Source organism: Artemia franciscana, chromosome 18 (assembly GCF_032884065.1).
Source record: "Artemia franciscana chromosome 18, ASM3288406v1, whole genome shotgun sequence".
In the NCBI taxonomy this organism is placed as follows: Eukaryota; Metazoa; Arthropoda; class Branchiopoda; order Anostraca; family Artemiidae; genus Artemia; species Artemia franciscana.
Window position 1 is genome coordinate 12,337,122 of NC_088880.1, and position 26,018 is coordinate 12,363,139.

Consider the following 26,018-nt stretch of genomic DNA (forward strand, 5'->3'; position numbering starts at 1 on the left):
AAAAATCAGGAATTTTGCATTTTTTTTTCCCAGTAGCAAGATTAGGATTGCGTGTTTATTTATTTTATATTTTTTGTTTTTTCTTAGAGGTGATCGTATTGAATCTGTGATCCTACAAGATCTGGAGGGATCTCATCTTATTGGAGATCAAAAGTTCTAGTGCCCTATTGAAATGACCAAAAAAATTGGAGGGTGGCTAGACTCCCTCCCACGCTCATTTTTTCCAAATTTGTCGGATCAAAATTTTGAAATAGCCATTCTGTTTAGCATAGTAAAAAGGTCAATAAATATGACTCTGAGGATGACTTGAACCCCACAGCACCCGGGGAAAGGGCTAAAAGCTATGAACTTTGCCCATTGTTTACATATAATATTGGCTATTAGGAAGTATACAGGTATTTCTCGGGGTAGGGGGACTTTTCTAGTGAGAGGGAGGGGGTTACGAGAGAGTATCTTTCTAAGGAGGAAGTTCTTTGGTGGAAAGAAATTTTTCATTAAGGGGGAGGTGGATTGCTCGGTGTTGCTAAAAAACAGTCAGAAATTAAATAAAAAGAAAATAAGTTTTTTCGACTGAAATTAAGTAGTAACATTGAAAGTTAAAACGAACGGAAATTATTACGTATTTAAGGGGGGTTTCCCCTCCTCAACACCTCACTCTTTAAGTAAAGTGTTTTCTAGAACTATAAAAAATCCTATTTCTCAATTGTGCCCTTTTGTTTCAGGAGTCATTTTTATATAAATGGAAAAAAAATTCAAACTTCATTTTTCATAAAATTCACGGTAACGAACTATAAACAAGGAGCTACGTGCCTCAATTGTAACCGAAACTCAAAAATCGATAATTGTTAATATCAATAGATATATCAAAAGAATTTTATTATTATGCTGATTCCAAAAATATAAAATTCATTAAGTTTAGAGCTACTGAGCAAAATCTACAAGTCTGAAAAAATTTAATTGATTTTCAAAAAAGGGGTTAAACACACTGTAAAAGCCAAAGAACCTTAATGGAAATCACACCATCAGATCCAGCGTATCCAAGAACCTTTCTGTAGCAGTTTCGAGCTCGTATCTTCAAAAATTTGGAATTTTGTCTTTTTTGCCAGAAAAAAGATAACAGATGCATGTTTTTTTTTTATTTTTTTATTTTTTCTTAGGGGTGATCGCATTGAAGCAATAGTCCTAGAATATCTGGAAAAGACTCATTTGGTGGGAAATTTAAAAGTTCTCATCCTGTTTTTAAGTGACCAAAAGGATTGGAAGACAACTAGCCCCCCCCCTCCCATCCCCCTTTTTCCTCAAAGTCGTCCGATAAAATTTTGAGATAACTATTTTGTTCACGTTACTTGAAAAACACAGTAATCATGCCGTTAGGAAAAACATGATCCCCCACAGCGCCTGGGGATAGTCTATAAGTCCTGAACTTTTTCCATTGCTTACATATAGTATATGCATTTGAGAATTATACACATATTTTCGGGGGGGGGGGGTGAGTTTTCCACCGGGGAGAATCTGCAAGGGGATACATTTTGTGGGGAGGGAAGTTTCTAGGAGGTGAACTTTCCAGGAGAAATTTTACAGTGGGGAATTTTCCGAAATTCCTTTACAAAATTCTTTTCATTCGTCTTACTTTCTCTTTCTCAGCTCAACTTTACATGTAGAGATGTTAAGGGGAATCGTCAGGGGGGGGGCTACCGGGTTTAAATTGTCTAGAGTGTCTTTCTGTAGTCGGGGGGGGGGATTTTCAATGGAAGAAACTCTCCATTGGGGGAGTTTTCTACAAGATAAATTCTCCAGAGGAAATTTTCCACGGGAGCAGCTTTCTGCAAAGGGAGTGGGAGGGTATTAACGGAAAAAATTATCCAGAGAGGAGGAGAATAATGTATTATTTTGAAAACAAAAAGATTTTAATGTCTTTTTCAAATGAAAGTGCGCTTAGAAAATTTTTCACCCGGAATCGTTGGCAAAAAAATTTCCTTCGGGAATTTTCAGTTAGAAGGGAACTTTCTGAGGAGTATTTTCCTAGCGGGTATGGGGGTATTTTTTACGCTGATGGAAATTCTCATGGAGGGAATATCCGTAAGGGAAGGAATTTTATATGAAAGGGAGCCAGATATCCCAGCACTATTTAAAAATAACCAGCAATTAAACAAAAAACAAGTTTTTTCAACTGAAAGTAAGAAGGAACATCACAATTTGAAACGAACAGAAATTACTGTGTATGTGATGAGGGTTGCCCCCTACTTCAATACTTCGCTCTTTACGCTAAAGTCTGACTCTTCGTTCTAATTATTTAAGAACGAATGTTTCATTACAATAATAAGCTTTTTTAAAGTTCTAAAAAAAACTTTGGCGTAAAATGCGAGGTATTTAGGAGGGGACAACCATTCTCATATGCGTAACAATCTTATATGTTTTAAGTTTTAATGGCGCTCCTTACTTTCAGCTGAAAAAAAAACACATTTTTTTCTTAATAAATATTAGGATATTAGGAACTCATATTAGGAACTAATTTCTTAGACCGCCCTTTCTTTCCATTTACCAAGTCTAAAAAATGAAAATATTCAGAAAATGGGAATGATATTTTCAAAAAAAGCAGTTGATAAAAAAAAAAAAAGCAACACGCTTTGGATAATAAAGATACCCGAATATTCGGGACTCAAGACTGTATCAACGAAGAAAAAAAAAACAACGAACAAAATAAAACAAAATGAAGCTAACTAAACGCAGCTTATGAAGAAAAGGAAAACAAAAACAATAAACAAAATTGTATCTTAATAACTTTCAATATCGCCTTGCAAATAGCACAAATACGCACAATAGACTGATATATTCGATTGTTTTATGGTACAATTGGAGTTTGAAATATCTTAAGAAACTCAATTATCCCCGTGCAAATAGCACGAAAACACACGAAAGAATATAATTCATTATTCTGTTACGCTCATTTATGCTATTTGCACAGTGATATTGAATACTGTTACCCAACTCAAACTGTGCCAAAGACAACAAAACTTGTCATTCTGTTTCAGTATTCTGTTTTTCTTATTCAGAACCATCCCGAATAGGATGGCTAGTAATTAACTATAAAAAAACAAATATTTTCAAAACTAAGAAATGTCGTTGAAACTCTGATCTCAAGCTGACATTATCCAATATGTGAGTGGGGTTGCCACCCACTTATTCCTCTGTTTTATTCACTAAAGTTTCTACGCGTTCTGAATATTGCTGATATTCAAAATAAACTATAAGCTAAACTTTAGTTTAAAGACCAGAGAAACTAAATGAATCAGATTTACTGTCATGTGTAGGACATTTTCTGTTCGCCCTAGGCTTTATAGTCAATCTTTGCTTTCATTTGGAAAAAAAGCGGGTTTGCAACATACATGGCCAAGCCAGGAAAGATGACAGGCTGCGGATAATGGTTTCAGGGTCATAATTCTATTTGCCTCGTTTTTTTAAAAGAATTTTCGTACTTGGTCGTGGATATTCAGTCCGAGTACGTGCTTCATACATTGTGGTCGAAACAGCTAAGAGTCCGATTTATGATGTTCCTATTGGCAACATTTTCCAGCCGCAAAGAAGGGTAGTCTAGACTTGGGATCCTTGGACTTGGCTTTTTTTCAAGATTTTAGTCCCTCTTTTTCCAGCACGGTTTCCAAGATTTAGAAAAGAATGAGGAGGATATTGCTATGAGGGTGTAAATTTCATCACTGCTTCCCGCAGTAATGTCCGCGATTAATACAACAGATATAAGCTTCTTGACGAGTTCGGTCCTGTAGTGTATCACCAGTGGGTGTGAATAAGATTCGTTGGTAGCTATAGCTTTTTTTCTCGATCTTCAACCCGGCTAAAGAAGCTGCTGCAATTAGGCGAAGTTAAATGAAAGTTTTCTAAAAATACTTTTTGATTAAACTTTATCTCCTCTGGTTGAAACAATTTTAGTTTTTTTTTAGTATTGCCATTCCAAATTTGTCCCTTACGATTAATAGATACGGTACATTATATAGCGCATTAAAGTAGTTTTACAAATAATAAATTAAAATTTTTCTTATAGGCAGTTCTACAATTTCTGAAGCCAAAAGTCTACTCAACCGATTCAAAGAAATAGATGTCATTGTCAGTGGTGGTGGAGATTCTTACTTTATGTATAACACCGACATGGGATCGGCACCAGGTAAGGTTTCATCAAATGCTACAAACAAAATATGTCATACAAGGGACAGTATAAAGTATTAGACCAACAGAGAAAGAAAGTCTATTGCCACCTCCTCTATGTGGTAACTGGCAACTTCATTTTCTGTTGCTTTTTTTGCTTTTTGTTTTTACAAGTATAAAGTAAATCGTTTTGATTGAATAAGAAAAAAAGCTTTAAATATAAAATATATGGTGAACTGCTGCGAAAACTATAAAAAAAAACTCTCCTTCCCACTATGAACCATCCGTCTGCCACTTTCAAAAATGCGGTCTTGATCCATACCCAGAAAATCTTTAGGATACTTCTACTTTTAGGGGGTTTAAGACTATTGATTGTTCGTCTATTACTTTGATCTTGTCTTGAGTAGTTTACGGCTAACACTGGATTTGTGGTGGAACTGAGCTCGATCTAATTCTTATGACCCGTGAAACCCAACCAAACGTGAGTACTTCGAATAATCTATGAGTCATTAAAGAGCTCTCTATGATTTTCCAGTATCCTGCTAGGAGTGGAGAAAAAAAGGAAAGAAAAAATTGGACACATCAGAGTGACCCATGCAAAAAAGCTGTTTTCCTTGTTGTCCAAGCCTGGGAACTGAAAGTTTACTAATTGGGGTTTTCAGCCCTGGTAATTCCAATGGTGTACTTTATGTTTCGATCCGATGCAAGTTTTTTTTTGTGTGGGGGGGTGGGGTCAGGCTATTTTCCAAACTTACTGTTAAGACTAATTTAGATTATAGTTACCACTCTTGAATCAGCTAGAAATGGTAATTTTTTCTCACTTGTCAGTTCCTTGAACGCGATTTTAATTTTTGGTTACTATGGGCCGCGCTACGTCCTTTACTAGATTGCAGGTACCGCTGCAACCGTGACAACTAGAATATATGTAGCCAAATTAAAGGGAATCATTCCTATTGATTATTATTAATTTGTGTGGCAACTTTTCAAAGGATGTTTTTCTTTTCTTTTTCTCTCTTCAAAAAAAGGGAAAAGTCAGCTTTTCAAGAAAAGGAAAAAATACAATTTGCCCTTTTAATTGGTTATTTTTATGCACAATACACTAAACAATCCAAGGAACTATAATAATAAATAAGTTAATAAAAGAGCTATACTAAAAACGTTAACAATTCATAATAAGTGTGATGGAACGCGTACAAATATTCCTTGGAAAAACAAGAAAAGGAAATCACCTGATTAAATAAATTATTATAGCGATTAAAAACAGAAATACAGATTCCATAACAAAGAGCACAAATTGAAATGATTTATTAAGCTACGAGAACATAATATGTCCCTCCAAAACCAGGGTCAAAGTACCCTCTCAAGTAAAAATGTGGGCAAAAATAACATTTTCTTTTGGCTCCCCTCCCTTTTCAAAAAACTAACTGAGCTTTTTTAAGGGTTGCACGTTTTACGGTCACGGACAAACCAGAGAAACGATTATTCTTGGGAGTTTGGTCAGATTAAATATATTTTTTGAAAGAATCGCTGACTAACAATTTGAATTGTTTTGTCCCTTTCAAGATTACTTTGACACAGAGCCACTTTTAGCATCTTCATGAAAGGAAAAGATACGAGATATTCCGGCAGATAAACCTCTCTTCAGTAAGGAGAAAGGCCGCTTATTGGCTGAGATATAAGTAGTTGAAAAGAAAAGTAATTAGGAAGAAGAATGTCTTTAGTGTATTTATGGTGCTTCATTTATAGTCTTTCTTGCATTGCTATAGCTACTTTTCACTAGCTTATAACTAAAATTTTAATATCTACCCTTTGCGATTAAGACTAAAACTCTCACAAGTGAGGTTTTTTAAAAAACATACAGATTCTTAAGAACAGAGTCTTGAAACGCATAATAAACCTTTTATTTCTGATTTATTTTAGATCCGGTAAATGAAACATATCCATATAAACTAGAAGATGGTACAAATTACCCTCAGTTTGCTGTTCAAGTTCCTCACAAAGGGAAGTACCTTGGTAATTTGGAGCTAGAGATCGATCCAGAAATAGGAGCAATTACCAGTACCAAATCAAGCAATCCAATTATCATGGATAATAGCATCGATGAAGGTGATACTTTAATATTGACTTGTTTCAGAGGCAATGTTCTGGCGAAGGCTATAGAGTCTTAAGGCTCCAATGTATTATTTTTTTTCCCAGAGGAAGTACATATGAAGGGGGTGGTAATATTTTGTTTTTTTTCCAATTATCATCGATTATAGCATCGGAAGACGTGATACAATAATATGCACTTGTTTCAGAGGCAACGTTCTAGCGTTGTTCAGAGGCAAAGTTCTAGCGAAGCCTATAAGGTAGAGCCATAAGGCTTCAATGTATTTTTTCCCCATAGGCCCTACATATGAAGGGGGTGGTCGTATAAGCTTTAGAGTGGGCTCATCCTATTGGAAATCGAAAATTCTAGTGCCTTTCTTATGAGTCAGAAGTAATCGAAGGGCAACCAGTCCCTCTTCCACGCCCTTTTCTTCCCAAATGCATCCGATTATAACTTTGAGATCCGATTATAATTTTGAGAGTTGTTTTATTCAAAATAGTCCAAAGGTCAAATAGATACGCCTCCAATGTTGACGTAACCTCCACAGCCTACGAGGCAAGGGTTGTATGCAATACCAGTTGCCTATTGTTAACATATAAGATTCTTTTATTGGGAAGAGAGGGCATGTTTGATCCTGGGTCTCCAAAAAAGCTTAGAGTATTAAGATGAAACTTTTGGAAAATGTTGAAAGGGATGCCGAACACAATCAAATCGGACGATATTCTTACTGGTAGTCAAAAGGGATTATCAGCAATATATAAGGAATGGATGAAGGTTTTGAGCTGCAACTTTCAGGATATGTTGAAGGGATCAAAGGGCAACCAGCCCATCTTTCTAGGTGCTCCCTCTTTTCAGCACTGAGCAAAAATTTCAAACAAAAATTTTACCAAATTAATCAAGGGATTTAACAGATATGCTTGCAAGGATACCATGTCCCCACAGCCCTTATAAAAGTCCTGAACGTTTTTGATCATAACAATCTTAGAAATCCTGAAGTAAAGAAGCCATGAAGGTTTTTTAAAGAAAAATCTAAGAAATCCTGAAGTAAAGAAGTCCTGAAGGTTTTTAATCATAACAATCTTAGAAATCCTTAAGTAAAGAAGTCCTGGAGGTTTTTTAAAGAGCAATCTTAGAAATCCTGAAGTAAACGAGCCCTGGCCCTTACAAGTTTTCTTTAAAAGAAACTACTTGGGTAAAACCCAAGAAAATCTTGATTTGCGGGCTCCCTGAAGTTTTCCCCATACCCTCAACTCCAATTATGTAACATACACCTGCATCTCTAAAAAAAACTTTTCCTATGACGGCAACATGCATCTGTGTCTTGAGGGAGCTGCTGTTCAGCTTAAATCATTAAAGGAAGAAAGGAGTAGTGGGCATGGGTGCGTGTAAGACCATCTTGGGGATACTACTCCAATGAGGCAATTGTTATAAATTATATGGTTGGCTATTGGAAAAAAAGGGGCATGCGTGATCCCGAGTCGCCAAAAAGGATAAGGGTATTAAGGTAAAACTTTTAGAAAATGTTGAAGGGGTTGTCAAACAAAACAAAACCACATTATATTCAGAAACGATGTCAAAAGGGCACAACAGAAATATCTAAGGAATGACTAAGAATACTAAGTTGGAACTTCAAAGGCATGCTAAAGGATATTTAGACTACTGCTGCTTACAATTGCAACTTATTGTGACTGTGACAGCTGGCGACTGTGACAGCTGGCGGCTATTACTGCTGTTTACATGACACTGTGACTGCTTAAGCTTGTGTATACTTGCGACTAATACAAAGGTTCCAGAAAATTATGACTGCGACTGTAATTGCTTGCGACCACGGATACAGATGTAACTCGACTGCTATATTGGCTACTTTTAATTGTGACTACGACTACTTGTGACTGCAAGCACGACAACTGGCGATTACGACTGCGAGAACTCATGTAAAAGCAACATGGCTTTAAAGTTATTTCATATTTCATAGATACTGGAGCTGTTGGATAGTCCTTATAACTAGATATCTAGATGTATTTCTAATCATAGATGCTCAAATTGTCTCGTGATTCAAATATCTAGATTTTTGGATGAACCCTTATAGTTATTACTACAGTTCGTTACCACGAACTGTTTGACTAGATGGTTCAAGGTCAGGTTCTGGCCAGTTTCAAGACTAAATATCTGAATGGATTTCTTATAATAGATGCTAGAATGTTCTTCTGATTTAAATATCTAAAATTTTGAATGTACCACTTATCGTAGAAGTCAGAGCCGTCTGTTAATTTGTTTATATAATTAATTACCTGGATGCAACTCTTACTATAGATGATAAAATCATCTGATGACTAAATATATTAGATTTCTTTGTGTACCTCTTACTGTAGATATTTAAGCGGTCTAGTGATTTAAATACTTAAATTTCATATAGGGCGAATCAAATTTTTTACCATGTACACTAAATATACACTGTATACACTAAATACTATTTTACTGTATACGCTAAATGTACACTGTTAATTTTTTTTTTTTATTTCCTATGGTAGTCGATTTTAGCCACCTTAGAATTTCTTTCATGTCAACACTTACAAGTTGCCTCCTCGGTCCGGGATTCGAAAGTGCACTGGCCAGCCCAGTACCGAGAGATACGTTTTTTGAGAACTGGCCTCAGTGCATTCGATTCAAAAACGTTTCTTATTAGTTACTTTCCTAATAAGACAACGAGCTAACCATAAGCACAACGGAATGCTAATACAGCCGTTACGTGGAATAAAGGAACTCAATTTTTGTCTCCGATCTACCCGAAATCTTTTGCAAAATACGTCTCTGTGGGTATTTTTATAAAGGTGAGATAGCGAGTTACATCAAAAGATATTTGTGACCTGATGATCCGATTAGCTTGTCTGTAATGTCTCAGGAACGCCTTTGGGGATCAAATTGAAATTTTTAGGGTGTATTGTAGAGGAGGGAAGTAATGCGGCTTTAAGCGTTATTTTGGATGGGGGGTGTGATAGCTAAAACATTTTGTCTTCGAAATTTTGTATCATGTAAAAAAGCCAGCAATTTCTTTCTCATAAACTTGAAGTAAAGGTCCATAAAGGTTCAGTAACAAAAACCCCTATCCAAGATAGAAACTTGGAAAACAGATTTCTTTCACTTAAAAAAAAGTAAAAACATTTTTTTCAAAGATGGGCAAGGACAAAAGGCTTTAATTTTTTTTTTCTGGATCAGATAATTATTACTCACAGTCAGCGTGAAAATGGGCTCATAAGTTTCTGGGTCAGGGTGGATCCTTATGCAGAAGTATAAATTAAACTATTGTTGGCTGTATCAATATGTGAAGCCAAAAAATGGCCCACATTTTTCTCAAATCTTGAAGTTTAGTTTGGGCCGGATTTAAATATTTGGTGCCTCTAGGCCCAAGCATTTCCGGTGCCCATGTGATTTACGGGGAAATCCCCAAAAACATGCCCCTTGGGGATAGTGGAAGCCCTGAAGAGAAGCCAACTGATGACTGACGAGTGAAAAGTAATGCAAAAGATAGGTGATACCGAGCTCTCAGCTGCCATTCATGGGAGAGATCGGGCAGCTTATAAATACAACAGCTACATAGCTTATAACATAGCTACATAATACATAACTTATAAATACGGACAGCTTACGGAATTTCTGTGTTGTTTTAAAACCACTTTTCTGTGAATAGGCAACGCAGCAGTAAAGTGCACCCGGTACTTTGACGATAAATCACACCTGTCCAGCTTTTGTTAAGAAAAAAATCGCTCGGTGTTTTTTTTTTAACTCCTTGGTATGGTGCGCCCCTAGGCTAAGGCCTACTGGGCCTATGCGTAAATCCTCGCCTGAGTTTAATTGTATTAATAGGCAGCACCAGAAACTGAGCCAGCATATTTAACCTCTCCGATTCACTTACAATTGCTAAGCATGTAAAGTGGATCAAAGGATATAATCTTAGTCTAATAAATGAAAAAAGAAAAGAAAAAAAAAACAGTTGCATTGACTCGTAACCGAAGAATATCCCAAAAATAATTAGTTTTTATCTGATGGGGTTAAGACTTAAAGAACGGATAGACAGGGACAAGAAGACCTCAGTGGAGATAAAAGTATTCAAAAAATTTGGTTGTATTGGTTCATGACGCCCAAAACGGCCCCGAATTTGTTTTTGGCCGATTGGCTAAGAGCCTACCGTTCATGTATGTTTGGCAAAATGAACCAGAGGAGAGATTATGTTTTTGACTCCAAATGTTTTCAATATTCCAACTCCGACTCCATTCAGAAGAAATTTACTAAAACTCCGACTCCACGATTCCAAATCTAAGGCCCTGGTAAAAAAAAGGGGTTGTTTCGATTTTTGACATCGAATTCCCCTCCCCCTCCCAAAAGAAGCTAGAAACTTGCGGAGAAAGTCGATTGGACAAAATGAGCCTCAATGAAAACAACAAACTTTAGGATAAGAATACGGTTACATCGATTCACAGCACAAGAATTCAGGTTTCTTCGACTGATCAGCTTGAAAACTACAGGGCAAGTAGGGAAGACCAAGGGAACCTCAATGATTGCAAAAATGTTTTGCAAAGTTCGAGTTGTTAGGTTAGTTGTCACCACAAGAGAAAAGTCTTTTCTTATGAATGGCTTTGACTTGTTTTTTTTTTTTTAACAGCTGAAATAAAAAAAAAAATTTATTAAAATATTTGACAGATATATGCATATGTTCAAGGGTATCTTCAAGATGAATGTTTCGGTGGCTTTAGTCGTAATGAACACCAAAAACTATGCAATCCCACTCTCCCTACATCCAGTAAATTATTATAAAAAAAATAAAGTCAAATTAAAACCTATAACGAGCAGAAAAAAAGCCATATGGTAAGTCGAACTTAAAATAAGCATAAATTACTATGAATTGATAAATGAAACCGAAAACGGATAGAAGTACAATCAATGATTGTATTAAACAAAAAAGAATAAATACTTTTATGAAGGAATACATGAAATCTAAAACGAGCAGAAAATAAAATGAAGGATCAACTTAAGCCTAAAACAATCAAACATTGCCACAAATTTGGCTGAAAAACTGCCCCCTTACTCTCTAAGGTCGGTGTGTCTTTTCTCCTTACGGAAAACGAAATGTATTAAAAGAGATTCTTCTTTATCGACAAAGTATTGAAAAATATAGAATTGCTGAGATAGACTTCTTCAAGGACTAGTTTGTGTTTGGAGAGATCTGCAATATAACCTGAAGGAGGGGGGGGGGAGGTAGCTAATTCAAAGAGTAACTAAGACTAAAATGGCTCATCATGCACATGCTCAAATTATGGGAGCAATTTTTTTTTCTTAATCAAAAATAATCTATCACGAAAAATGTATTTTTACGAATATATATATTCATAATATATATATAATATATATATATATATATATATATATATATATGAATATATATATATATATATATAATATATATATATATATATATATATATATATATATATATATATATATATATATATATATATATATATATATATATATATATATATATATATATATATATATATATATATATATATATATATATATATATATATATATATATATATATATATATATATATATATATATATATATATATATATATATATATATATATATATATATATATATATATATATATATATATATATATATATATATATATATATATATATATATATATATATACATGTATATGTATAGAGCCTTGTCCTATTTTATGCTGAATCTTCAATTTCACATTACTAACTATTATTCGTCCAATATATTTCACAGCTCAATGCAAAATGTTTCATTTTTTTAGCCAAATGTGGAACACTATTGCTTTCTTTTTGCAAGTTCATGGGTAGGCTAGAAGATTTAGTTGAACCAGTTTTTTTTTCATGTATTACACATGAATGTATTAACTTTATTAATAAACTTAACTTATCAACAAAGTTTGAAATATTTAAAGTTACCTTCACTTCAAAGAACTAGGGGAAGAACTGGCCTCATTATGTACTTAATTACGGCCCCATTACGTTCTCAATAGGTCAAGGGATACATATATATATATACATATACACATATATATATATATATATATATATATATATATATATATATATATATATATATATATATATATATATATATATATATATATATATATATATATATATATATATATATATATATCGGACATCCCTTGTAATAGTGTTTCATTTTCTTCTCCTGTAATCCTGAAAAGAAAAAAACAATCACATTTCTTTCTTCTTTTTTTTACTCCAAGGCTCCCTGCTTTTTTGTAACACTTTTCATCACGATTTCACTATTATTTACTTTACTTTACTATCTATCAGTATTACCTCTTACTTGGCATTCTATGGCTTTCAAACTTTCTAATTCCTCACATTTATAATTTTTTCTCTTCCATTACATTTTTTCTACCTTTTTCCTAAAAATAAGTTAACAATTGCCCCATTTGTGGTCGTACTGAGTTATCAGAAAATAAAGAATTTTCAAAATGATATTTTATACTACATGAAAATTGAATCTTCTTCCAGATACCGAAGCTGAGAAATACGTCGAGGAGACTTTAACTGAGATTGAAGCCTTGCTTGAGGAAGAAATGGCAGTTCTTGAGTATAAAATATCCGCTCAGAACTGCAGTATTGGTGAGTGTACAGCTGGAAACTGCATTACAGAGGCCGTTTGGGAATATTTGATTCAGGAGGAAAAGGTTATGGAAAAGCCAGCGGTGGTATTTTGGCGATCATCTCTAATGACTGGAGAAATCGAGGAAGGTAAGCTAATTTTGTTCTATGGGCTTTTGATGTGTTATATTTTTAGACTGTAAGAGGTTGGATGGTATAAACGACCCCACAGCTAACCCAGTCTTTAGTATGTGTCAATAGCTATAAAAATGCAAAATTTATTTGTATCGTACTAATAATTTTTACCTAGTATTTACATGGAACTACAGGGCCATAGAAGAAACGTAGCGAAGCAGCAAAAATAAAGAATTGGATTTAAGATAAAAAAATAAAATTAAGCCACCTATTTAACATTAAAATTTTAAATTTGAGCCCTATCTCTAGGGGCTCCCCTTGACTCGCTCTTCCTCTAAAGACTCATCATTGTGCACACTTCCAGTCAGTAAAGCAAAATACCATGCATTTATAACATATACTCTTCTTTCCTAAACACCATTCCTGTACAATCCAACTTAATTCAAACACATTCTCACTACTACTACTAACAATTCATTGTAGCACAAAGCCATCTGAGACAAACAAAGCTACGAAATCTTCTCTTCCACCCTAATCTATTCAAAGCCTCCCATCATCCCAAGAAGTTTCCATATTTCTTAAAAGTTTCTTTATGACAACCGCCCACCCCATTCAAACGCATTTCTACTCCCACACAAAAGGTGGAATGAATTTATGGTCCGGCAAATGTGTATTTTTAAATAGTTAAAAAAATATGTATGGGGTATGGTGACTTGACTTTGACTTTAGTTAACGTAATTAACAAAAATATAAACCATTACATATATAAATCCCTACACTAGGAAAAAAATGCTAATGCGCAGCAATTACCTATATAAACATTCTTAGAAGCATCCTAAGCTAATAAATATATTTTTTTTAAGACCAGTTTCATCCAAACACCCCCAGGGTAAGAACTGATCTGGCATTGAAGTGAAATAACAGCCAAGCTCTAAGTTGTGCAATTGCTGAATTATTTCAGCAGTCACTGAAGGGTTCTAAAATAACCGTATTTTTTTCATCCCAAGAGTCAACCAAACCAATTGGCTTTATTCTTCCTTGAATTTTCTTATCTTTAGTCAAAACCATTTCATGCTTTTGATTACAAATCAGTCCTAAAATCATTTATTTGCCTTACGAAAGATTTATCGATAGCATGCGAACGGTTTTAGCCAAATAAATTCGAGAGCGTGTATTTCTAACGTCAATTTTCTTGACTTCCCGTACCTGACTATTAGGCTCACCAAATTTAGATAATTCAAATATTCATTGTTTACTCCCAATATCTTACATCATGAAATTAGAAATATATTTCTTCTGATTACAAATTGGTCCTAAAATCATTTATTTGCCTTACGAAAGGTTTATTGATAGCATGCGAACGGTTTTAGCCAAATAAATTCGCGAGTATGTATTTCTAACGTCAATTTTCTTGACTTCCCGTACCTGACTATTAGGCTCACCAAATTTAGATACTGACTTCAAATATTCAGTGTTTACTCCCAATATCTTGCACCATGAAATTAGAAATATATTTCTTCTGATTACAAATTGGTCCTAAAATCATTTATTTGCCTTACGAAAGGTTTATTGATAGCATGCGAACGGTTTTAGCCAAATAAATTCGTGAGTATGTATTTCTAACGTCAATTTTCTTGACTTCCCGTACCTGACTATTAGGCTCACCAAATTTAGATACTGACTTCAAATATTCAGTGTTTACTCCCAATATCTTGCATCATGAAATTAGAAATATATTTCTTCTGATTACAAATTGGTCCTAAAATCATTTATTTGCCTTACGAAAGGTTTATTGATAGCATGCGAACGGTTTTAGCCAAATAAATTCGTGAGTATGTATTTCTAACGTCAATTTTCTTGACTTCCCGTACCTGACTATTAGGCTCACCAAATTTAGATAATTCAAATATTCATTGTTTACTCCCAATATCTTACATCATGAAATTAGAAATATATTTCTTCTGATTACAAATTGGTCCTAAAATCATTTATTTGCCTTACGAAAGGTTTATTGATAGCATGCGAACGGTTTTAGCCAAATAAATTCGCGAGTATGTATTTCTAACGTCAATTTTCTTGACTTCCCGTACCTGACTATTAGGCTCACCAAATTTAGATACTGACTTCAAATATTCAGTGTTTACTCCCAATATCTTGCATCATGAAATTAGAAATATATTTCTTCTGATTACAAATTGGTCCTAAAATCATTTATCTTACGAAAGGTTTATTGATAGCATGCGAACGGTTTTAGCCAAATAAATTCGTGAGTATGTATTTCTAACGTCAATTTTCTTGACTTCCCGTACCTGACTATTAGGCTCACCAAATTTAGATACTGACTTCAAATATTCAGTGTTTACTCCCAATATCTTGCACCATGAAATTAGAAATGTATTTTTTTATTCCTCTTACGGAAACCTTTTATAGTCGAGTATTTTTTAAACATTTTCTTTTTTTGGATTTTTTTTTTGGAGAGGAGTAGTTTCGGCTTTTTAAATTAGTCTATAGATAAATTGTGATTATTCAAAAAGAAGTTCATTTAGAAACCTATGGGGTCTATTAAGCGTAGCAAATAAATAAAAAGGCTAGAGGGGACTTTTAAGAGTGATAGGTGCCACAATTTACCGGTTTCAGGTCACTGACAATTAATTACCTTATGTGACAATGTTGTTTTCCTTATGTAGTAAGGTAATATATACACAAATCTTGTTGTAAAAAGAAATGAAAACTAATTTATACGTAATAAGTTTTACAAAAAATATATATATATCTTCTGTTCAAAAGTCAAAGATTTGATCCTGTAAAAATAATAAAAGAGAAATTTTATGTTTACTTAAGAATATTTTCCTGTTCAATGTCTGGTAAGTGCAAGAGGGGGCGGGTTACCTTTTGGAGGAAGCAAAGGGTCGAATCAAGCACCATAAAACGTCCAGAGATGTTGGAAAAACCTTTTTTATTCTGTAGGGGAGTGAAAATAGTCGTTAAATTTAAGGAAAGAAGTTTTTAGGGAGTATTATATTGCTTAAAATCATTGGATAGGAATCAAAAGAAAAAATAATTTAGGAAAAATTCAAAACGCGGGGATAATCCTTAGACTAGGAATGTACTGTAAAGGTTTCGTTTTCTAGGTTTATGATGAATTAGATTTACATGTTTATATGATTAATATAAAGTGTCATCCTTTGTTGGTTGGTTTCTTGTTCGTTTTATCAGTGCTTTTGTACTGATAAATTATCGTAATTGTTATAGTCATCATCTGCAGAAGTTGCAAGGTCATGGCTATAGTAGTAACTGCTATTGTTTCGTATACACTATATTTCTTTTATTATAGGGAAGGTAAATCTAGAGGAAATTCTTAAGATGTACCCTACAAACACAATAGTTGGTTTAGCTAAGCTGAAAGGTAGTGAACTGAAACAGTTTCTTGAAATATCTCTGAACAATAACGGAACAGGGAACAATCTTCAATTTTATGGAGCCAGAGTTACTTATCAACTTGCACAACCTGATGGGAAAAGAGTCAAGGAAATCAGCGTACTTAAAAGTGGTGGAGAACTTCACTATGCTACTGTCACGGAGGAAGAAGTTGTAACTATTGCTGTTGATGGTGAAATGTTCCACTTAGATCCGTATACAAATTTATTGCAAGGAAAGGGAGAGCTTTTACAGTTTTATAGTAAGTCATATTCAATAATAAATTTCATATTTTTATAACGGTGAATTAGGGCCGTATCTAGGATCTTTTTTGGGGGAGGGGAGAATAAAAAATTTCCAGTTAGAAAAAAATTAAAACACACCAAAATTTATTTATATTCATTATTGTGACGTTTTTACCAGTCGGACAAAACCTTTTTTTTTGGGGGGGGGTTCAAACTCCCTAACCCCGAATACAGGCTAAAGTAAGTCGTAGGTGGACACAATTCCCCACCTCACTCTCTTTGTGCAGGTAGATTTACAAACTATCGTTAGTTGCTTAAGAACGTAGAAGGCCAAGCTAGAGATGAACTGAGATGACAAAGAGCTATAAAGATGATTTGAAGTTTGGCCATGTTTTCAATATTAAGATTAAAGATCGTGACAATTAGAGGGTGAGCTGTTAGAGGTGGGAAATTTTGAATTGGGTGTTCTAACGCCACCGCAGTTTTCCACCACCCAGGAAATCTTGCGTCATCAAGGGGATTAGTTGAGTCAGAATAGACAGGCTAGGATAGTTTATGTCTGTGTTTTTTTCTATGTCTATTTCAATGTCTGTTCTTATGTCTATGCATATATCTATGTCTATCCTGACCTACTTGAATTAAAAGGTGGCGGAAAACATATGGTGGCGGAAAACCGCAGTGGCGTTAAAACACTGCTACCAAAATTTTAGAGCTATTTAAGAGGTATTTAATGGGATTTTAGAGGTAGGACAATTAGAGGTGGAAAAATAGAGGCTGGGATTCTCATGAAAAATTGTAGAGTAACACATTTTTGAAATTTAGGAATAAATTACGTTTTACGAACTGTAATGACCGTACTAATAGTTATAAGAAGAATGGTTTCTTTCTACAGTATGCCAATTTTAATATTGAAGTTTGGATGAGAACATAGTGGTTGAAATTCTGACAACAATTTTCTCTAATTACTTTTTTTATCCTTTGATTAGTTGACTTATATTTCAATTACCACCCCAATCCCAAGCCATAGCCGTCTAAAATAAATTACTGAATGCGTGAATAATGGACACAACAGTTAAAATGCACGTTCAATAATAGCAGCATTGATAAGACTTGATTCAACAAGATTTATTCATACTTCAATATGTATTTTATTTCGGAAAAGGGAGAAAACACACACATAGACTAAAACGATCTTTATAAAAATCACACCATCAGATTCAACACATCAGAGAACCCTATTGTAGAGGATTCAAGCTTCTATCTACAAAATGTGGAATCTGTATTCTTTGTCCCAGGGAGAATGGTATCAAAACAATTGTCCTAGAATATCGTGAGAGGGCTCATTAAAATGGAAATTAAAAGTTCTGGTGGTCTCTTTAAGTGACCAAACAGATTCCCCCAAAGACATCCAATTAAATTTTGAGATGTGAATTAGGCTCTGCATAGCTGAAAGGTCCGATAACTAGTCCTCTGGAGTATACATGACCCTCATCTGAACCTCTGGGAAGATGGCTATAAATTATGTAAATTGTTTGCATACAGAATTCGGCACTGGGAAACATATGGAAGGTTTTTGTGGAAGGGGTAATTTTTTACATAAGATTTCCCAGGGATGATTCTCCTCTGAGAAAGAGGAAATTTTAAGGCCTGATATGAAAAACGATCAGGAACTAAATTTAAGAAAACCAAGTTTTTTCGACTGAAATAGGAGCAACATCAAAAGTTAAAATGGACAGAAACTAATCCGTATATTTAAAGAGGGTGTACCCCCTCCTCAATCCCTCTCTCTTTAGACTACAGTTTGGTATGTATTCCCAATTTCTTAAGAACGACCGCTGAAATACAAGGGCCTATGATTTAGAATAAGAAGCTTTTTTAAGCGCTAACAAACTTTAGAGTAACGATCGAGGGATTGAGGAGGGGGTGATCCACTAATATACGGAACAATTACTGTTTGTCGTAAGTTTTAATGCTGCTCCTTATTTGCAGTTGAAAAAACCTGTTTTTTATTTAATGTTTTTTTCTGATATAGATACGAGGGACAGTCCCCAATATGGGGGTGAGACCTCTTGTCCCTCTCGACCAGCTTGAAAATACAGGAGATACGTCCATGCTTAAGACAGTGTATTTTTGGAATTTAAGGATATAAGGTTTTTAGTTATAGACTTCCAAAGTGCTAATGACCATGTATGTTTATTTTTCAGTAATATATAGCATTTGGTAATACAAGGTCTTTCGGTATTTAGTGATCCTAAGGTTTTGGGGTATGTAGCTCCAAAAAAATGATAAGCTGGAAGGATATTTGGTCAAATTAGGCCAGTATCATCATGGGAACAGGTCAATTGAGATTTTGTAATTATTATAAGGTTCTTAGATAAAGAATTTCAAAGTCTTAATGATAAACTAGAATAATATCAGCTCAAATTACCCGATTTTATCAAGGGAGAAACTTACTTGCTTACTTAAGTCCCACCCATCCTTGCGGGACGTTTTAGGGCCACTTCTTTTGACAGGGAATGAACTAGGGCTCGGTACGTTGTTTTATCGTGTGCAGTTCGAGTCAACTCTACGATGTGCTTTCGGTCAAAGTTTTCAATCCACCTCTTGCGAGGTCTTCCTCGTGGTCGAGATCCGTCTACGGTTCCTTCGAGGGAGATTTTTGGTAGACGGTCGTGGTCCATTCTCTTGACATGCCCGAGCCATCGCAGTTATTGTCGTTTGATTTTATTTAGGATTGTGTCGGTGGACTTCAGCCGTCTTCGCACCTCCTCATTGGTCAAATGTTCAGTGTAGGTGATTCTTGCGATGCGACGGAGACATCTCATCTTGAATGCAAGTAGGTTGCGCTCATTTTCGATCTTCAGGGTCCAGGTCTCACACCCATATATAGCAATTGGCACAATCAGGCTGTTTAAAAGTTGAACTTTCAGTTGGTTCGACAGGTTTAGGCATTTCCAGATATTTGTGAGCCTTTTAAAACTGGAGCTAGCAAGAGCTAGGCGGCGTTTGATGTTGGAGGTATGACAGTTGTACGCTGTGAGGAGACTGCCCAGGTAGACGAATTGGTCGACCGTTTCAACTGGCTGGCCGTCAATCATTATGGAAGGAGTAGCATCTTGTTTTTTGCGTGACGTGACCATAACTTTCGTTTTTTTGGCGTTAATTTGCATGCCAAAAGGTTTTGTGGCTTCGTTGAGACAGTCTGCTTGTCTTTGGAGATCAGCGGCCGTTGTAGAGAGCTGGTCGATGTCGTCAGCATAGGCGAGCTTGTTTACTAGGACTCCACCTATTTTGGCTCCATGTTCGTCTGGTATCAGTGACAGTATGGCGTGAAGAAACAGGTTGAACAGGTGGGGTGACAGAATACATCCTTATAAAACTCCCGAGGATGTTGAGAATTCATCAGAGAGTCCATCATTGGTGAGTATCCGGCTTCTGGATTGGCTGTATATATTCTCAATAATCGTGACGATTTGGTCGGGGATACCGTAATGTCTTAGGATGTGCCACAGACCTTTCCTCCAGATTAAATCGAAGGCTTGCCGAAAGTCAATAAAGAGATGATATAGGTCTCTGTTGAACTCGACAAAGCGTTCCATGAGCTGACGAACGGTGAAGATTTGGTCAATGGTCGATCGTCCAGGTCGGAAGCCTGCTTGGTATTCACCCAGAACGGAGGCTGTAATTGCTTGGATTCTACGTAGGAGAATTTTGGTTGGTATTCTAGTTTGATGACTAGTCAAGCTGATCGGGCGGTAGTTCTTACACTCTCTTCTTGAGCCTTTTTTGTGGATTGGAATCATTGCTGCCTTACACCATAGCTGTGGGACGTGGCCCGTTGACCATGCGGCTGACACAACTTTGTGGTACAATTCGACGACGTCCTCTGAGTCAATGTTAATTAGTTCAGCAGTGATACCGTCCGGTCCTGGGGCCTTCCCTCGTTTCAGGGATCTTATCACTGCCTCAGTTTCTTATTTCAAGAGTGGTGGTGGAGGTTCTCGATCATTAATGGGGAAGGAGTTTAGGATGCTGGGATCGGCAATGATCTGCGGATTTAATTTATCTTAAAAATATTCCTTACATCGTTCGAGTTTCATTTTTGCGTCGTTGATGGGATTGTTTTGTTTGTCTAGGATTGCTGTGGAGATGGGATCTTTCCTGCTAGACAGTTCACGAACTGTTTTGAAGAGTTTTTGACTGTTTCCGTTCCTAAACTGGGTTTCGCATTCCTTGCATTTCTCGGTAACATGTTTACGCAGGGCCTTTCGGACTTCCAGTTTGATTCTCCTTTTGAGATATTTATAGGTGTCTCGGCTGCATGGGTCAGCTTTGTTGTTGCAGAGACGCTTTTGGTTACATAGTTGGATCATTTCTTCAGTAATCCACGGCTTTTCGTCTTTCGTTTTCCTCCCGAGGACATCATTTGCTGTCTCCAAAACTGCAGAAGTTGCATGCTCAGCCAGTTGATCAATCTCTTCGACGGTAGTGAGGGAAGTGAAGTTCTCTAGGATAGCTCGGAATTTTGACGATAGGCTGGTGGTATAGGCGCCTTTTTTATGGGGTCGCGAAGCAGCTCTGTCCGGAATCTAGGGATTCTTGTCGTCTTAGGGAGTCGTTTCAGTCTTAGCTTGAGTTTGGACATCAGGAGTGAGTGATCCGAATCAAAGTCTGCACCAAGAAGGGATACAGTATCCATTATTGAGGACTTCCAGCGTCTAGATATCAGCAAATAGTCTATCATGCTTTCAGTTACTCCGTCGGGGGATCTCCAGGTGACCTTACGACGGTGTCTGTGTTTAAAGAAGGTGTTAGTTATATGCAGGTCGTTTTCTCTACAGAAACTAATTAGCCTTTCACCTCTTCCGTTCAATCGGCCATGGCCGTGTGGTCCCATTACATCTCTCCGATCAATCTGATCGTTGCCCGTGATAGCGTTGAAGTCGCCCATGACGATGAGCATATCTTTCTTTGTTGTTTGGTCGGTGACACTTTGAAGTTGAAAGTAGAACTGTTCGCATTCTTTATCGCTTCGAGCAGAGTCAGGAGCATATACCTGGATGATGGTAAGGTTTGACACGGATCCCTTTAGTCTAATGGTTGCTATCCTTTCAGATACGGGCGTGAAGGAGATCAGAGCCTTTTTTATAGTTGGTGAGAGGATGAATACAACACCCTGTCAGTGAGTGCCATCGGTGCGTCCCGAGAGTAGGAGGGAGGTTCCAGAGATAGTTTCTTCACCGGTTCGGGGGAGGTGTGTCTCAGATAGCCCGACTAAGTCCCACTTATATCGGTTTAGTTCTCTCAGTTGTAGATCCTTTTTTCCTGGTTTGGCTAAAGTCCGGGTATTGAGTGTTCCTATGTTGAGTACAGTTTTAGTGGAGATGAGTCGCAGGGTATCCTCATCCCGTCCGGGGATCGTCATAGGCCTATTATGATCGTCGGCTTCCCCGTACGCGGTAGTATGTTCGTCGGCTTCCCCGTACGCGGTAGCATGTTCGTCGGCTTTTCCGTACGCGGTAGTATGTTCAATATTACTTCCATTCGCCATCATCATCATCATCATCAAATCGATAGGTTCGTCGGTTTCCCCGGACGCGGTAGTAATTCTGCTTTGATTCATAGAGCCGATAATTCATTTGTTAAAAGGAAAGGTTTCAAGGCTGGTTAGGAGACGGCGGTAAGCCACTCCTCTCCGTCAACTTGCAGAGGCCGTTGTTCGTCGCTGAATCATTCGCCCTTTCGCAGTTGTCCTCCTGAAGAGGATCCTCCCACGATGATAATCTGCTATACCATACGATTTTAGCCATTGTTGGGAGAAGGTTTGAAGCTGATGGGACATATCCACACGCCGGTGGGCCCAGCTCAGTCTACATCAGAGGGACCTTCTTCCTCCTCCGCCTGAATTTATGTCCCCCAGGCGAGGGTATCCCAGTTATATTTTAAGACCCCCAGGGGCTGGGTCCCCCCTTGGTCCGCGCCTCCATCACCACCGGAGGTACCCTGCATATCTGCAAGGCTTTCCCCTATCCGCCACCTGGGGACGCGCTGAATGGCCTGGTGTGGGCCTTCTTCCTCAAGGGAGAAAGTCAGTTGGTAATTAGTAACATTAGGTACTTTGACATTGACTGTCAAAATATTAATCGTAAACTGCAATAATATTTAGTGAAATTTTGTCAATAATATCAATGAAAAATAAAAACAGCTAATGCTTGTATGATATAGCCCCTACCTAATATTTTTCTAATATGTTTGTCTGACGATCAGTCCTAATGAAATATGCCAAAGTATGATAAAAATATAATACTTTAGAAACAAACTGGGCTGTATTTACACATTAGGGGGGGGGGAGTATAGTGGGTCTGCATGTCTATTGTGTTAGGTAAAATTACTCTGCATATTATGAACTAAGAATTTTTTTCTAACTTGACACTATCCAAATACTTTACACACACACACCCCCCCCCCACCCTAATTTGCAAATATATAGCCCAAATTATATTTTTTTTACGTCTACTCTATCGCTTCTCTTTGTCATGTCTCAAGCTAAATGAAAAAAAAAAAATAACGAAAAAAAAAACCTTTCTACTATGGGTCGGTGAATGAACCACTTGAGCGGTAGGGGCTATTTCATACAAGTACCAAATAAATATTTATTAATACAAGATTTTTTGGTACAAAATTAGAAAAAATTGCTTTTTGGAAGGAGAATACTTTGACAATACGAGAAAAAAGGAATATAATAATTTCCCATAAGCTTAGTAACAGAAAATGGTATGGTCAATTTTAGCTTAGATAGGTACTGATGAAAATTGATCGTACCAAAAGGGAAGACAAATTCCTTGGAAACAGTGATCTTAACATGCTACTACTCAAGCTATTATAGTTCTTTTTATAACTACAGGTAGTTTTTAATTTTACTTGAAATGGTGCATTTTAGTTTTGTTCATTCAGATAGTTTCTTGTATTCAGAGTAAATTTTTATTTCAGATAGCACATCATCGTGGTACATCTCTTCTTCAGATGCACTTTTTCATTTCTTCAATTCAAGTTCTTCAGTCTCAATTGCAAAAGAAGGAAAAATTTCGTTCTTTGTGGCGCCGCCGCCACCGAAAAATCCGGATTATACTGGAACTGTTTTCTGTAAGTCAACTTTATTCAAATTATTGATTTCAGTAATTTCTTTTCTTTAAGTTATTAAATTAAAAAAAACAAGTTTTTTTAACTAAAAATCCGGATTATATTGGAACCGCTTTCTGTAAGTCAACTTTATTCAAATTATTGATTTCAGTAATTTTGTTTCTTTAAGTTATTAAATTAAAAAAAAAACAAGTTTTTTAACTGAAAGTAAGGAGCGATATTAAAACTTAAAATGAACAGAAATCACTCCGTATATGAAAGAAACTGTTCCCTCCTCAACGTCCCACTCTTTACGGTAGAGTTTGACTTTTTCTCTCAACTCTACTTTTTAAAACAGTAAAAAACTATAGCGTAAAGAGCGGGGCATTGAGGAGGGAACAGCCCTCAGAAAGCCTCAGAATAAAACTTGAAAAGAAAATAATGACAAAATAACAAATTATTATTTATAATAATCGGGAATATTGCTTATATTTAAAGGGTAAGCAGTTTTGTCAATATTTATATTCATTACTTTATTTTCATTTTGTTGATTTAAATGGATCTAACCTTTCAGGCTAGTTGTACAAAAAATAAAAAAAATTAAAATAAAACTAAATATCATTATTAGAATGAAAAGTATGTCATTACATAATGAATGTAGTCAATGTGTAAATAGATAAGTGTATATAATATTTACTGATTTACCTCTTGGATTCTACCTATTTAGATTAAATTTTGAGTACGGATATGTAAAAAAGTTTATAAACATTTAATAAACAGATGCAAAAAAAATCATATTTAGAGTACGGAAAATTTAAAAAAGAAAAAAAAATCAAAATATTTTGATAGAATGAAAAGTATTTATTACACAAAGAAGCATTATGCAACGCTAGTACTTAGTATTTTTAGTGTTACAATAGCTACTATTTATTAGTACTAGCATTATGCAATGCTAATAATTGATAGATCAGGAAATTATATAAATTCGACGAGTTATCAAATAGTAAATCAGATCTAGATACCAGGATTTATTTATTGTGTCTTGACCTTTTTTCGAAGAAAATGAGATGAAATTATCTTTTACTGAGTACTCTGATAACATATTTTACCTCTCGTAATTGGAAAAGCGTAATGTGGTATTCCTTCTGAAGCTAAGATGGTACATGCTGTCCTTGAATTCAATACACTAGACCATGGGCACTGTCAAGGAGACTAGGAACCAAAAAAAACCTTTGGACATAAACAGATATTGAAAAAAAAGTTATAAAATAGTAATAGTGTACGAATTTCTATTTAGATCTCAGTAAAAGGAAAAAAGCTCCTGAGCTTTGCCCCTCCCCCCGTCACCTGGTAACTTTCCTGGTGGCACTTATGCACTTGACTAATTGCTCTAATCCTCTGTCCCGAATCATATTTGATTTTCATGTTACTTAGAATCTTATGGATTGACAGAATAATTTTTTTTTTTATACAAAAAACATTTGAAAGCGGGATATTTGAATATGAATCTTTCAGCTGCAGCTTTCTAGCGTAGAGAACTTCCTCGTATATAATTTCACTGTCTTTGAAAATACAATCGCCACTTTGAAGTTTTGTATTGTTTGCTGGTGGTTTTAGAATACAAGATTCTCTTGCTTGAGATATCTATGTTTAGCATGTTCTTTTAATTATCATATCTAAAAGTTAGATAATTAAGTTAATACAAATTAGAATTGATTCCTCCAGGAAGGAGTTTGACTAGTTTTTGGCCTCATAGCGAGAATCCTAAATCATCCATATGTGCTAAATTGTGTCTTAGCATCCCCTCCCCCCCAAAAAAATTGTTTTAGAATCACGTGGGTTCGTCTTCCTGTCAATTTTTAGCCTTACATTTTTTACTGTCTAGATTTCACTGTCTTTCCTATCTAAGTTATGCTCACAAAAAATGGATATCACTTTTTTGAAACAAGTACTTAGTCTCAAGGGGTCTGGTTAAGAGAGTCTGCACTATAATGCTTTCTTATCTTCTAGTAACTATTTTCATCACAGTCTTGGTAGAGCTCCTTGCCTATGCTGCCTATACCTATGTTTGGCCGAAACTCAGACAGCGAAGAGGATCATTGGTGTCTCTTCTAAGATAGAATTTGAACTATGCATTGATTTCTTTATGTATTGCCATTTCTTTAATAAATACTTTATTCTTTTGTCAAA

At 35.7% G+C, this 26,018-nt stretch overlaps 1 protein-coding gene across 1 annotated transcript in view; it reads left to right on the forward strand.

The window, feature by feature from the left end:
* The window catches only part of LOC136038625 (snake venom 5'-nucleotidase-like), a 54,637-nt gene extending 28,619 nt beyond the window's left edge, over positions 1–26,018 (forward strand). The window contains exons 5-10 of the mRNA XM_065721861.1: positions 4,058–4,177; positions 6,079–6,264; positions 12,823–13,062; positions 16,382–16,726; positions 23,700–23,852; positions 25,839–26,018. Coding sequence (XP_065577933.1) covers positions 4,058–4,177; positions 6,079–6,264; positions 12,823–13,062; positions 16,382–16,726; positions 23,700–23,852; positions 25,839–25,948 — 1,154 coding nt within the window. The 3' untranslated portion in view covers positions 25,949–26,018. The remainder of the gene's footprint in view (positions 1–4,057; positions 4,178–6,078; positions 6,265–12,822; positions 13,063–16,381; positions 16,727–23,699; positions 23,853–25,838) is intronic.